The sequence below is a fragment of the Musa acuminata genome, chromosome BXJ1-6 (genome assembly GCF_036884655.1).
Source record: "Musa acuminata AAA Group cultivar baxijiao chromosome BXJ1-6, Cavendish_Baxijiao_AAA, whole genome shotgun sequence".
Taxonomy (NCBI): Eukaryota; Viridiplantae; Streptophyta; class Magnoliopsida; order Zingiberales; family Musaceae; genus Musa; species Musa acuminata.
Genome location: NC_088332.1, coordinates 3,265,002 through 3,280,845, shown reverse-complemented (window position 1 = coordinate 3,280,845; position 15,844 = coordinate 3,265,002). Strand labels below are relative to the sequence as shown.

The following is a 15,844-nucleotide window of genomic DNA, read 5'->3' as shown; positions in this document are numbered from 1 at the left end:
CTATCTAATAGATTAACATTTGAAGTATCTAATGCATCATAATCAGGTAAAGCATATTCTCGCACCGATGTATTCATCTAAGATAAAAACATTTAGAGCATTAGACTCACTTTTACTCGATAAAATGTCTCGCATGTCCAATGCATACAACTTGGGTAAAAGCACCAAAACTCTAACTCGAGATGGATATATCCCTCTTGTCCCATGTCCCGAGATAGATAGATATAATTGACTTTCAAGATGAACATCATACTCAAATGTGAAAGAGTTTCGTCTCCAACTAATAATTACACAATAAGATTGTACAAAATGCATTTGAATATATGCAAATTCTGCGATGAATTAGAGATTAACAATCATAACTTATAAAAACAAAAGAATATTTGATAAGGACTTATTCGGAGGTAGACTTCATTTTTTTTGTACATCCGTAGACTTCAAACTACATCATGATATTCGAATCCATCCTAAAATATCTCGATTTTTCTATCAATCTAAATAGAATAAATGGCGTATGCATTTATTCTCAGAAAAAAAAAATCAATCTATTACTATTTAAAAACGGGGAATTCCTGTTTACTTGATTTAAGTGCTTATTTTCTTATCTATATTCATAAATTTCGGTTGATGTCAATAATCCTTGCGTTGACTCCAAATAATCATACCATTACATCTTGATGCGATTGTTCATTGGTTCTAAATCCAACAAATCATCCAACACTATGGGATTACACAAAACGTTTGAAGTTGGAACAATCACACAATTATAATTATGGGAAGAAGTCAAAACGCGCAACACATCACCTGTTTGTGTCATCTCTTCCATCGTTGATTTTGACCCTAATCCAAGTGATCCATCTATAATGATACCTTGGAATAGTTTTGGTTTATGTGTCTGAACGATTTTATTTCCTAGGAGAAATTAAGGGTATTTTCTATTTCCTATATATAACATTTATGAGTAGTGCTATTATTATGTGTTCATTTGGTCATAACGGTAGCAACTGTCAAACTAATTCTCTTTTCCAATTAAATTAAACTGTCTCCGCATAGAATCTATGCGTTCGTTTCTTCTTCAAATCTGACCGTGCAAAAACTGTGATCATCACAAGCTTCTAACGATGACCGTTGGATCAACACTCGTGTATACTTGTGTGTGTGCAAACGTCCCTAACTTGTTCTCTCTCTCTCTCTTTATTGGCAATTTCCCGCCGGCGTTTCCCCTCCCCGCTTCTAACCTTTCGAGCATCTCTTCAGCTGTGGCTCCGGAAGCTTCTAACCTACCAGCGGCGAGCAGTTTTATAGGTGCCGATGAGCTTCGTGCCTCCGCCGCTTCCGGAGAAGTGCCACCAAAGTATTCCCCCACCAATGATCAGCTTCCTAACCACCCAACGTTGGGGTTGTCTCGTGAAAAGAAGTATCGCGAGAATTTAGTGTTATGATCTTATCTAATTATGTAAGATATATTATAAATATGAATGAATTTTGATTACGATTATCGAGCAATAAAAAATTTTAATTATCGTAAAAAAATTTAGAAGATAATTTTGATGAGAGAAACTCACCTAATTACTTATTGTAGATCCTCTTGTATATAAAGAGATAAGACTTTGTAAGGACACAATATGAAGATTATAAATTTTTTTCTTCTCTTTTATAAGAAAAAAGAAGACTAGTTTAATTCTCCTTACATATTGATATCACTATGACTTTTGAATATGATAAAAACTTTTTGAGGAGCATCGAAAGGTATGTATCATAAATTTGATATATCATTATTTAATTTTAATTTTTAATATTTATATTTTTTATAATAGTTGCATATTATAATTTTTTGTTTATAATTATTTGGTCATGATTTTTATACTTATAATAGTAGTATAATAATTAGTAGACCAAAGTAGATGAATATTAGATTATGTGATTTAGGTAAGATAAAATATAGATATGATTGGATTCTGATTACGATTATGAATACTAAAAAGAAAGTGATAAGATTCCTCAAAAAATAACTTCTCTCCTAATTATTCATCGTGTACCATTTACCTTTTATCAAAAGAGATGAATCTATTTATTTTTGGATCCGAAGCGCTTATAGACCAAATAAATACTTTTTTAATAGGATCAAAAAATATATATTATACCGTTATTTGATTCTAATATTTTGATATTAAAATTTTTCATATAACAATAATAACATATTATACGGGTTTTTATATCTCATAGATAACTAACGAATGAAAACCTTTACAGCATGCGGGGATGGAATAGCAAGGCTACTACTGATGATGTGAAGATGTTTGGTGAGGAGTCCGCTACGAGGCCTTCTTCTTCTTCTGGAAGACCAGAGGTGGGTTCCGCTCTCACCAGATCGGACCAAAAAGAATGACCGGAATCCGATCCATACCTATCAGCCACAAAAATGATAAGCTTGAAGATCCAATGCGGGCATGTCAAGCTACATAAACAAGAATTGACTAACACATTCACTAATGCGGTAGAGATCGTTTGGGAGGTCGCGGAAGAAGCTGATAAGATATATTTCGGGCCCAGGCCACGTCACAATTGATGTCACATCACACCACAGCCAAGTTAACAAGAGAAGCACCCTCATGCGTCGAGCTAGCAATCGTACTAAGACACCGTTCGATACGTCCTGTCCCGATAAGCCCGGGACAATGATCGTACAAAGATACCATTTTGCCCCTCGAGGATGGATCATCACGTCAAACTCGTGTATGACCGATCCTCGTATAGTAGTATAAGAGCCCCTGGCCAGCATCCGACCCAGGGGAAGAGAAAAGTAAAATAGAACCCTACACTAACTTACTAGTCGAGGGGTCACAGTCAACAACCACCCGACGGGACCTTCTGTGTAGGAGAGCCACCATCCCCCGAGATCATCTCAAGAGATTGCCTCTCATCGACGCACCGACCAGGATCCTGACAGAGAGCCATCAACCAACGTCTCGAACAAGAGCCACCTACCAGCTTTCCGACCTCGGCAACCAACTCAGACAACCGAAGACTTCCAACATTGACCCGTGAATCAAGCTATGCTGACTCATCGGCCACGGTACATTTGTTCGCCTCCTTATCTAGTTTCTCTCTGCCGAGAGGCCCTCGCAAAGAATGTTGATGGGTTCGAATCGCTCGAAACAATCCCTGATTTCTTGAAAGAAAAGATCCTCGCACTGCTATACCGAAAAGTGCGGATGATCGCTCCAGTTCTTGAAATTTGCTTGAGCAGTTCCACCACCAAAATAAGCTGAGCGATCGTTCTCGTGCATCACAGTAAGAGCTTCAAGCTGGTCTCAGCAAATACGACATCAAAAAATTGAAGGCACCTTACATCCCTCTTCATTGCAGGACATGAATGTATCTCTGTCTGAGTTAGTTTACAGCTTTAGATTTGCTTCCACTTTCCGATTTTGAGCTAATTCTTAATGCTGCTGTTACTGTATGTATACATGTATAACTTTTTCATTGCACTTATGTTCTCTAAAATGTGCACAAATGGTTTTCTATAATCTCTAATCCATAAACGACAAAGATACATCGATTGTTCATACTATAGAGTTGAAAGACTAAATGTTTAAGCTTACTCAATAACAGAGTTCCCATAGTAACTCCGGTTAAATCAACTCAAGTTTAACTGTGCATATATGATATGTTTCTGAGGGCATTTGACTGTACATCATTTGATACCAAAACAACAAAATAATCAATCATGAAGAAAGACTCCTTGGAGCAAGAAAGAGACAGCATGACAGGATGATTCTTGCTGTATTCTCTCACCTTATCTCTAGTTTTAGTCCAATGGAAACTTCACGACAACCAAACATAACCTCTAATGCTCGAAGATACTGATTGCATGACAGGATGAGTCTTGCTGCTGTATTCTAACCTTTTCTTCTAGTTTTTAGTCCGATGGAAACTTCAAGACAACCAAACGAAACCTCTGATCTGTACATATTTTCATATGAGCATTATTTAATCCTCTACTCTCGATCAACAAATAGGAACAAACAATTATTGATGGGCTTAAGAATTTGAGCATGCAAAGAATCCAAAGGATACTTCACACCCACAAATCATCTCCGCTGGAATAGTCGCGGCGGTTGGCGCGTGGGGAGACCCCGACCCGGCGGCTCGCCCGACGGTCTGCTCCCCGGTCAAGCCTCGTGACGTCGGGTGGGACCGGGCCGACGTGGACTCGAACGAGTTGCTGGCTCCAGCTACGGGGCCGAGGAGCGCGTGGGGCCCTTCCCCCACCCCCCCCCCCCGCGTCCCGTGGCGTCGCGTGTCGTGTCGCTGAGCTACGTGTCACCATGTCGGCTCGAGATCTCGTCTCGGTTACGTACCACCTCTGGTTGCGTCCACGGTTTGGTCGCATCGACTGATCCCCACAGATTTTAAGCACACCCAAGTGTATGTGCAGAGCAAGCTAGAGAGAGAAAGATGAGAGTTTGGATGACTGCTGATGAACGAAGGGTGGCGACACAAGTGGAATTTGCAGAGAACAAGGAGGGGGGGCAAGCGGTCACCGTCCATGGTCTTTTGTCCGGATGAGCACGTAAGCAGCTTGTGTGTGAAGCCCTCGGCGGTTGGTAAGAGCTCCACCACCACACAACGCGTCCTCGTCGTGGTGAGGAGGAGGAGGACTTGGAGCTCCCTTGCCGCCTTCCCCGTCCACCTCCCTGTTTTAGGTTCTACTTTGTTGTCTTCAATATAGCACAAGGTATATATTGAAGGTGGTCTCCATTCCAAGGCTGCGTTGCCGCCTGCAAACAAACCAAGGGAAGATATGGAAGGAAGAGTTGAGGAGGAGGAGCAGCAGTTGCCGCCTGGGTTTAGGTTCCATCCCACCGACGAAGAGCTGATCACCCACTACCTCACCCACAAGATCACTGAGGCGGACTTCGATGCGAGAGCAATCGCGGAGGTCGACCTCACCAAGTCCGAGCCATGGGATCTCCCTGGTAAACATCTCGATGATGTGCTGATATGTAGTAGATTTAAAGGAATGGTACCAACTGATTGAACCTGTGATCAGAGAAAGCGAAGCTGGGGGAAAAGGAATGGTACTTCTTCAGCTTGCGGGACCGCAAGTACCCGAGCGGGGTCAGAACCAACCGAGCCACCAACGCCGGCTACTGGAAGACGACAGGGAAAGACAAGGAGATCTTCGACAGCAGCACCTCAGAGCTGGTGGGGATGAAGAAGACGTTGGTGTTCTACAAAGGGAGAGCTCCGAGAGGGGAGAAGACCAACTGGATCATGCACGAATACCGTCTCCACTCCGAGCTTGCCTCGAAATACATCAAGGTCATACATTTACTGTGTTTTGATCATCATCCATGGATCATTAGGAAGAGCGTGATCTTTCGCTGAAGGATATGAACTTGATAGGAATAGCATTTGCACCTGTGACAGGATGAGTGGGTCGTCTGCCGTGTGTTCATGAAGAGTAGTTCTTCCGGGAAGAAGTACCCGCCGAGCCAGCCGCGAGCCAACCCTTATTATGTCGAGTTGGGGCCTGTCTCGACGCCTTCTCTCATCCAGAATGAGCTGATGGAGTTGTCGAGGTTCGCCAGAGACAGCCATGGCCCGACCTCACCGATCCAACCACAGCTCAGCTACCATGGAGGAGGAGGAGGCTTCACCCTCGCAGGTATGAAGCTGAATCTGGGCGCCCTGCCACCGCCGCCGGCACCGGCAGCGATGCCAGTTTCTCTATTCCAGCCACTGGGGGTGGCTGAGCCGCCGCCTTCGTCGGCCATTGCCAACGGTTTCATGGGAGCCATGGATGGCGGATTTGGCTCTGATGTCGGGTACCATAGTATGGACTCTGCCACGGAGCACGAAGTTTTCTGGCTTCCTTACTGAAGGAGAGGCAAGAGAAGTTTCTCGTCGAGAACTGCACCATTAGATAGTTGTCCTGTTGGCGATCTTTTGTGAGATTTCGTGTTCTTCTGCCACACTTGATTGAAACATTAGATGGAAAAACTGATGGTTTTAGCTTCTTTATTAAGTGTAATTAGAAATCAAAGAGAGAGAGAGAGAGACAGAGAGAGATTTCTCTGAGGAGGTGCACAGAACCAGGGAGGTCGATATTGGAGAGTGGGTCATAGAAGTGTGAATGATGATGCTGATTTCAAGGACCTCATGATCACTAAAAATATATCTTTTGAAACCTCAAAGTGACCCATCATATCTTTATACAAGATTTGGGAGTTGAATAGCTAAAGCTTCTCCATTTATATGCTAATTAGATACACCTTTGCATGGATCAATGGTATCCAAAGGGAGATTTCATCAGATGTAAGATGAACAATAATATATCAAGATGCTGTCTCAATAAAACACATCAACACTAGCTAATGTTTTTTGCAATTACAAAGAAATCTGTGACAGTATATATTTGCAATGTGAAAGAATGATGCACTGAGATGCATCTGCATTTTGTGTTGCATCACATAGCTAAATGCATATATATATTGGTAATGCATTAGTTAATAAAAAGGGGGGGGAAATGAAGGCTATCAAACACCCCAAGAAGAAGGAAACCCATCAAGAAAAATGTTGAGAGTAATCTGATATAAGTGTAAATTTTGGCATGTAGAAGTTTAAATATTCCAACACCACAAATTGATTTAAAGCAGCATATAAAAGGTAAAATAACAAAACACTTCATACACAATACCATTTTTGCTACAAAATTTTGCAATGTATGATTGTTCAGCTTTTTTTCTCACAGAAGGTGACTCGAAGCCTAAGAGTTTACCACTGCAGATCACAGCGACTACAAGAAAGGTTTGAGGCGAACTAGGAGCAGAGGCCATCTGAATAGAATGGAGTAATTGTTAGCCACAGAAAAAAGAACAACTCTACACCCTCATAAGAATAATTCATGGCCATTGATCACAACTACTAACTCTGAATTTTTGCATAGATATTAGATGTGCATGATTAGATAAACAACAATCATAAATATGCTGTACATAGAATCCAATCAACACAACAAAACAAGCATGAAAATGCAAATTGACTTGTTTGTCGAACTTATGATCAAATGACATGCAGACAAAAAAAACTGTAGTTGACCTTCAGATCATGTCATGACTGATTTTTGGCTGTCACTTCTGAAGGTCTCAAGACACGAAAGAAAATATTTCGGGAGCACTAAGTGTTTTTAGAAAAAGTATCACCAAGTATGTATGTGTACATGCAATACTTGCAGAATCATTTGCATAGAAAAAAGAAATCGTCTACAACTGAAGTAAAAATCAAGAACATATAGCAGGTAATTTACATGGGAATAGATTGCTTTACTAGATGTTTAAATATCAAATATCAAATCATGGTTTCTTGTCTCCTTAACCTTTTGCATAGCATAAGCTATAAGCATGATTCCAGGGGTTTGTCTACAATTTCCTCAACAAAAACAAATCCACAAGACATAAGTACTTACAAGATTCTCATCAAACCAACTGTACACTCCCCAAAAAAATGTGCTTACATAGCATACCACAGTGTGTGTGTGTGTGTGTGTGTGTGTGTGTGTGAGAGAGAGAGAGAGAGAGAGAGAGAGAGAGCCCAAATTTCACGAAATTTCTTTTACTGCTCATCATACTCAAATAACACTTATTTCTCTTTTTGCAGCTGAACCTCCCCGATATCTATCAAGAACTCCAAAAATAAAAGTTATAACCAAAACCAAGGTTATAATAACTTCAGATAAAGGATTTAAATACTGAAGGGATATTGACCAGTCTTTGTCGGTCTGATCTTGATACCAGGGAACAGTACACTAACCATACCAAAGTAAATGGTAACACATGAAAATATGTGTACTGTCATATTGTACTGGATTAATGTTCTGTACTGGTATTAAATTCTTTCTTCCAACTGTTACTCGCTGACCTATTCAACTGATTCCCCTATCTTTCTTCACTATACAGATTCTCAGCTAACAGATACTATAACTTCAACACGTGGCATAACCATTTTGCTTAATTTATAAGATTAATTTTATAATTTCTACTTTTTGAAGAGTATAGTCACTCTGCCTGAGATTACTTTCATCAGATTCCTGACTATGCTAATAATGACACTCTAACGGATAAATTGAAACAGCATATTTGATCAAACACATGATGGCCTTTTCCAAAAAGCATCATGGACCAGTTATATGCTAGGCATTGTATGAATACATCTACATTCCTCTGTCGAATCAAAGCATCACTTTATTGCCAAAGTTTTAACTTCAAAATTTAGTCACCAACCAATTTTATTCAATTCACTTGGATCTGATCCAACCATACATGAACAAACAAATACGGATCTCCGTTTCTCGAACTTTAAAATTCTCTACCATTGTTCCAATCTCCAAAGGAAGCACTTTCTGAAATAAAAAGTTGTGGACAGAACAATTTAACAGAAGTTGCTTCATTTAGGATTACTTGAAGATTATGTAGCTATACTACTAATATATTTGGTAATGTTTATACAAATGCCAAACAACAAACCTTACTAAAATATATATTTCCTAGATATTGGACTACCAAACACTATAGCTGCTGTCCCCAGAAAGCAATACCATAACAGGATATAGAATTATTAAGTCAATCTTTACTTTAAAAATCATTGATGAAAAAGGGAAACTAAAACTGATCAGTGTTTTACTAGACAAATTTTCATCCGTCTACTACTTTAAAATGAAAAACCCACCTGCCAAACACAATAGTGGTCATCCCCATAAAGCAATACCACCAACAGGATACAGAGTATTTTTTTAGCCAACCTTTATTTCAAAATCAATCAATTTGAGGAGAAGGATAATGAAAATTAAAAGCCTTAAATGATAATCTAAAATTTTTTCATCTGTTTCACCATGCTTGAGATATAAAGGCACATAAGAGACAAAGAATATTACCTCGAATATAAGAAGTACAACGTTGATAATTTTATTTTTATCGTACTCTACTTGTCAGGAAGTCTACGCTTAGGCCTTCTGTGTGTGTGGCTTCCGTGCGCATTTCGTGTTGGCTTTCTTGTGTTTTTAGAGCTGATCATTAACAAGTAGATACAAGTAAACAAATATCTTATCCATCAAAAAATATAAAAGTAATAAATTAAATATAGATGCAAAAGAAACCAACCAAAGAATATCTGATAAGAATCTGTATACAAGGAAAATGGGTAAAGCCAACAAAGCAGAAGCCTGCATGTCCATATAATCGTTGTTATATTGCTGACCAATGAAACTTTTGATTATATGAAATTCAAATATCTGATGACATAAAGGAAGAATCTGATATACCATAAACCACACCAGCTCTTTGGTAGCAAGAGGTTTTGTTAATTCATATTTCTTTAAATGTTCATGGATGCCAGCTTGGACCTACAATAAGATTAAACAGAACCATAAAATTGATCATGATATGCATATTTGCACATCACATAGCCTAAGACTAGAATCTCTAGACATGCAAAAATCTTAAACATTAGCATATGAAAGCAGCGAAAGGGCATAGAGCAAGCTTAAATTGTTCCTAAGCTTGGTGCAGTGCTAAAATGAAACAAAACTGATCAGTTAGGAATTGTTTTCATGGCAGATTTTCAAAATGCGGCAAGACTTCATGGGTCATAAGCAGAGCACATGACTTTATCCCTTATAACAAAACAAATTACCACACAATCTTCAGTCTTATCAACCAAACATTTCATGTCAATGAAGGCAAGTGTTCAACATGCATTACTTGTGTACCCGCATACCAGCGGATGCAACAAGAAGAGTGAACAAGCAGAATACAGCAAGAGACCATGCAACATGGAAACATAAATGGGGAACATGGATTGGAACATACAGAAATATGGAGCAGTAATTGAAAGTTTGAAACTACATTATACAAAGAATGCATGGTGTTGAACATTTAGTGTTCTGCAACAACAGGCTTTTGTATTACCATGCATTATGGAGCAGTAATATGGACTGGATTGGCTTTAGTGTTGAGCAGTAATATGGACTGCAATATGTATTACTATGCATTATGGAGCAGTAATGCATAGTTGGCTTTGTCCGAATTACTGCTCAACTAGTCAACATAAATGGGGACCATGGATTGGAACATACAGAAATATGGAGCAGTAATTGAAAGTTTGAAACTACATTATCCAAATGAGAGTAATGCATAGTTGTGGGTGGCTAACAATCCTGCTTCATAAGAGGAAAAAATTTAAAGGACAAGTACTTTGAAGTTTGAAATATCAAAATAATGCATGTATAATAGGGAAATGCACAACGAACAAGGAGAAACCGGCAATGAATCAATGATGTCAACTGTGATGATTACGATGACAACGGTTACGTCCTGTCAGCATGATCACAAGGAAAAAAAAATTACTTCCATATGAAGTAAAGAGTTACATCCTATAGTCTTTCTCTTATGTGTACAGTAAACAATTCTTTTAATGAGCTGGGCTGGCTTTTCAGTTTATCAGATATAGCTATTCCAAAGAACTTGCTCGCTTACAAAAAGCAGAAAAACTGTAGAAACTTCTTGCTTTGTTCATACAGAATTGTTGAATTCAAAATTCACGGGGAGCTACTATTATTCTCGTATATAAACATACATGTCTGTGTAAATGTGTGTATATCTCACACTGCAATTTCAGCCCTTTGTCTTATTTCTTTTCACACACTGGGAAGCTTGTAATCATGATGAGTGGATAAGATATTTTTTTTTGGCAAGAGATAAAACCTTTACTAAGAATAAATAAGCAGATCACACCAATTAGGAGAGAAAGAGAAGTGCAAGTATTACCTGGTGATGATAAACTGTTGCTGATTTATGAAACTTTCCATAAGCACGAACTATACGTTTCTTGTAGGGTTTCAAAGCAAATTGCACCTTATTGACATGAGGTTTGGTGATAGTGGCGACTTGATCTATATATGGTTTAGAAAACCTCTTGGCTGCCTAAAACCAAAGCACATGGAAATTATAGTGGCACAAGTAATTTATTAAAAACAAAAAATTGAGTATATAAAAGAATGTCAATAGAAGGACATCCAGTATTCCCATCAAACAGATTACATTAAGTACCTGGAAGTAGGGACCTCCCAGTTCTTGTACTTTGACTACATGTGCAGCTATGGCATCTTTAGAAGTGTGATACACTTCGACTGTCTTAGCTGATAAAGTGTGCACATAGGGTTCAGCATTTGTTGCAAAAATCACCCATCGCTCTTTAATAGCAGGAATCCATTTCTACAGAAATAGAAGAAGGATGATTATTGAAGTTAACAATATTACATAAAACATAAACTGTTTTAAGTGCATCTGTGATTCAGCATGTGATTGTTTGTATACAAGATTGAATATCAAAGTATCATATTCAGCAGACTCTCCAATAAACCAGCATGCACAGAATTTAATTGCTAAAGAATGTAAATATAATTATTAAAATGATCCTTAACTTTTGATGACATACATTTTTAGCCATTTCCAAGTGAGGTTCCATCCGTTTCTGTGCCTGAGCTGATTTCTCCAATGCCTGAAAAAATTTCAGACATAAAATGTTGAATGTGATTACAGATTGAAGTTAAAAAAAAACATGTGTCCTGTATTAATGGTGGGTGACAGAAGTAATACAGAAGGATGCTCTCATGCAAATATATAAACACCTTATGAAGGAAGACGTCCAACGTAGGTTTTGCATGATGCTTCCAGTAGGTTGCTGCAAGTTCCTGAAATGTTACCATCAAAGTTATCATCAGATGCTTAACATCTATGCCAACTAACATTTCGACATAATGCATACCAGATAGCGATTGATATGAGCGGCAAACCAACGTGGTAACCATGCTCCATGGGCCTGTAAAGTAAGCAAAATGGAAATTGACTTTTTTTTTTGCTGAATTATTTCATTATACAATATCAAGTAAACTTGCTGGTTCCACAAGTCCATCTTATCGAAAAGTAAAACAACCTACTACCATTGTGAGAATGAGGAACATGTAAAACCATCATTTGACCCTGCCTAACAAATACATACAATTACGTCTTGAAGGAGTTGTACAGGAAGCACCATTTATACGTCTAAGAGCCTGAACAGATATCAAGCAAAGACTATCCTTACCTAGGTAATGAACATCTAGATTCTGTATATTAGAGGAAGCTATTCTGGTCCACACGAAAATAAAGCCAGTAAAAAGAACTCATAATCATGAGGCACTGTTTCTGCAACAGTAAAACATTTCTGGGACATTTATTATACAGGATACAGACACAAGATAAGAAACAAAGTTGGCTTGAAAACAAAGATCAGGACAATACATGTTGCTCAGTTCGTTACTTCTTGTATAGCTTGGATAATCCAGGAATATTACAAGAAGAAAGGGTGTTAAAAAATCTGGTATAAAGGACTTACTACAATTTCTGAAAAAAAAGATACAGACTGTAAAATAATCGAAGGCTGTGATACTACTTCATTCATCTATAAGTATTATTACCTGAGACAACTCCTTTGACTTAGCTGTTGTTTCTAGCTGTGCCCTCATAAGCTCTTCCTAAAGAAGAGACCAACAGTAATATGAATGTCAGAATGTAAAACTTCCAAGTGATAATAGTGGTTGATAGCACAAACCTCTGCCACATGAAGAGCACGTTCAGTTTTCTGAATTCTACGTTTTTGTTCATCATTTATCTTCTGGAGCTATAAGAGATAACAAGGAGAAATTATATAACCAGCAATGGCAACTTGTGGCAACCAAAATAACATGTTCAACAAACATTTACTTGAAATTATATAAGAAAAATTGGAAAAATCTTCGACATAATCAAGCAAAAGATCATAGTATTCTTGGTTAAGAAATAAATATATCAATCTTAACTAAGTTCAAAAGCTAGAAAATACTTTAGCACAGGTGGTATGGAAGAAACTAAATCTACTGTTTACAACATGAAGGATTTTTGTCAAGATTTATTTGGGATCAAATCCATAAAGCCACCAGATATCTGACAGGATCCAAAAAGAAAAAAAAAGTGTATCGACCCATATCTTTCTAAATTATAACACTAATAATCAAGTGTTATATCATTCACCAATTGCAAGGTGGTCAAAGATGGGCCTAAAATGCTTCTCCAAAGCCTTTGGACACCTAGGTTCATTTATCTAAAAGAATTATCTCTCCCAAAATGTCGCATCAATAGAAGCCTCATGCACCTCACCATCCTTTTTTAATCATCACAGTTTTTCCAAAGCCTTTCGTCACTAGGTTCACATATCTGGAAGAATTATCCTTCTATGAACAGACCACTATCCTAAATTAATTGGTCCACAACAGTTGCTGAGTATATTTGGCAAATCATGATCTCATGTAAATTATGGAGACACTTACGTCCAATATTACAATGATTAAAAATCCATCTTGTCATTGTGGCCTGTGCACCTTGGAACTCCAGTATTTTTGTTTCTCTAACAATGGATGAACTGAATACCCATATGGTCAACTATCGGCTACAGACAAAAACTGTGAATAACTCTATATTTTCCCCCAATAGCTATATATGAATCAATGGCATCTAACTATAACATCCTAGTTCCATGTGCCTTGTAACCATAGAATGCAAGAACAGTGCTCCATTATGCAACAGTTTTCATTCCAAGAGATGGCTCTAACCAAATTATACTGTAAAGGCTGGATGTATGACATGAAAAGAAGAAGACAAAAGATGTTATTTGTGTTTAAATGATGATAGAATGAATACATGTAAAAGGACACATTGCAGAAAACCAACATTATAAGTGAAGACCTGTAGTAAACAGATGTTAACATCAAACATATCCAAACATAAGTTTAGACTTACATTTTCCAATTTTAAATTAAGTTCTCCCACTTTCTTTTCAGTTTCACCAGCCTGAGCATCCAAAGCAACTCTTCTTTTGTTCTGTAACTCAATATCATTTCTAAGTTTCGCCATCTGTGCAGAGAATCTACATCACAACCATGCAAATCCTTACAATTACATCACGACTAATCAATTTGATGTTTCAGACCTGCTTCTCAAGTTCACCAGCTCGGGCATGAGCCTTTTTAACAAGCTCCTCTGCATCTCCAGCTCCCTTCTTCTAGACAACCAAAAGTATATGGAAAACATAAGATGGATAGCAACAACCAAACAGAATAATTGAGCCTCTGTATCACCGTAGAGTCACCTGGACTGATTCTATCTCGCTTTGTAATGATAAAAGTGTTTTTGACTTCTCTTCAATGATCATTTCCAAATGTGTGATAGTCTCATCTTTGCTCTTCAGGTCACGCGTTCTGTCCAAAATGCTAGCTTCTACGGCGGGAATAATAAAAAAACATCATCATTCGAAACCATGTTTCCTCGGCTCAGAAATAATCACAGAATACCAGGAAAACACAAAGAAATGGAGTTGGTAGTTTAAATTAAATGAAACCCCCAAAAGAACAAAATCTAATCTGACTGCGAGAGCCAAACTACAACCTAGTTTGCCGTTATTTGGAAGTCTTAAAAAAGGAGGTACATTTGTAAAAGAACAGAACTTTAACTTCTCAAGACACCAAAAATCCAGAAGGTGAAGAAATAAAAAGGAAAATCAGACGTAAATTTTGAATCCAATCAAGGAAAGGAACAACTTTCTGAAGCAAAAAAAAACCCTTTATTTCATCTTCAAAACCCTAGAGACCCTAGAATACGAACAAAACTCTAGTCCAATAACAAAAACAAAAAAATTAAACAAGAATTAAATTCGAAATCGGCGCTGACCTAGGGCGGAGATTTTTGACCTAAGCTGCTCCAATTCCAGTTTCAGCGACGAATCCGGCGCCAGGTGTTGGACGACGACCTCCTCTTCGGCCCCGGCGTCCGCCCATGCTCCGACGAACACGAGGCAGAGCACGATCGAAGCTATCAGTAGCTTTGAAGCCTCCATCACCAGAAATCTTCTCCTCAAGAAACAAAAAGGAATCGCCTTTCTCCTCTCTTTCTATTGTTATCATTACCACAACACTAGTAATTCTTCTCACATAAAAAGTAATAAGAGGAGGAATCGCCCCATTGGATTTTACTGGAGCAATCACTTTCAATACCCATTACAGTTTTACCCGCCTCCAGAGAAATTAACCCTAGTGGAGAGAGAATTTAGAGTTCAGAGGAACCCACTGTGGGTCCAGTTTGTAAGTGGCAAGGTATACTGCGGGGCTTTCTCCATCCATACGTTAATATCCACGCTCAGTGTATACGCGACATCTAACCCAAAATATAATAATATGATGAAGCAGGGTCCACTTGCACCCACCTGTGGGCCGTGGTTGCCTCTGATGTCTCTAGAGAGTATATTTATAGGGTAACTGGCACATGGGTAGAGAAAAACATTGCTCTCTGTTTACAATGCAGTGGTGGAATGGCGACACGCGTCGTGGAGGAAGTGACCAGGTGGTCCCCACCTCTGTAGTTGCTCCGTAGCTGTCGGAGCTACCCCTTCCCATGCAGTGTCGGCCGTCCGATACTGATCGGACGGAGGTTATTCCGTGGAGGCCAAATTAGTCATCTCGTTCTTGTTTCTTGGACCACAACTTTTTTATTTTCTTGGCAATTTATGAACGGAAAATTATGAAATGATGCACGATTTTACCTTCTTTTTTTTGTTTCTGGGTGATCATCAAAATTTTCTCTTTCCTCTCTTTTCAATATCTGATTAACCCATGCAATGGCTGTGCCTTCTTTCAGCGCTGTCCATCTCCAGGACGTGCAATGATTCATGAAACCTACTTGAAGCAGCAATACTGGTCTGCTGCCGTCTCCAA

The 15,844-nt window shown here is 38.5% G+C and overlaps 2 protein-coding genes across 3 annotated transcripts; one reads left to right on the top strand and one right to left on the bottom strand.

Annotated features, from left to right (window-relative positions):
* The first annotated feature begins 4,440 nt into the window (after positions 1–4,440).
* On the top strand, positions 4,441–6,026 carry LOC103986685 (NAC domain-containing protein 92). Its single transcript, XM_009404765.3, has 3 exons — positions 4,441–4,982; positions 5,057–5,328; positions 5,437–6,026. The coding sequence occupies exons 1-3, from the start codon at positions 4,808–4,810 to the stop codon at positions 5,887–5,889; spliced, it is 900 nt and encodes a 299-aa protein (XP_009403040.2). The 5' UTR covers positions 4,441–4,807; the 3' UTR covers positions 5,890–6,026.
* A 547-nt stretch (positions 6,027–6,573) lies between these two features.
* LOC135675653 (uncharacterized) lies at positions 6,574–15,052 on the bottom strand. 2 transcript variants are annotated; one of them, XM_065186018.1, is made up of 15 exons: positions 14,805–15,052; positions 14,227–14,354; positions 14,068–14,136; positions 13,878–13,991; positions 12,655–12,723; positions 12,521–12,577; positions 11,830–11,883; positions 11,693–11,755; positions 11,500–11,562; positions 11,112–11,276; positions 10,830–10,985; positions 9,326–9,406; positions 9,165–9,226; positions 8,939–9,070; positions 6,574–6,845 (listed from the first exon to the last, which is right to left on the bottom strand). In XM_065186018.1, exons 1-14 carry the CDS (start codon positions 14,968–14,970, stop codon positions 8,986–8,988), a joined length of 1,332 nt encoding a protein of 443 aa, XP_065042090.1. In that variant the 5' UTR covers positions 14,971–15,052; the 3' UTR covers positions 6,574–6,845; positions 8,939–8,985. The 2 variants fall into 2 exon arrangements, with proteins under 2 accessions (XP_065042090.1, XP_065042089.1); XM_065186017.1 differs by having other exon boundaries at positions 14,068–14,139; positions 14,805–15,051.
* Between the last annotated feature and the right edge of the window lie 792 nt (positions 15,053–15,844).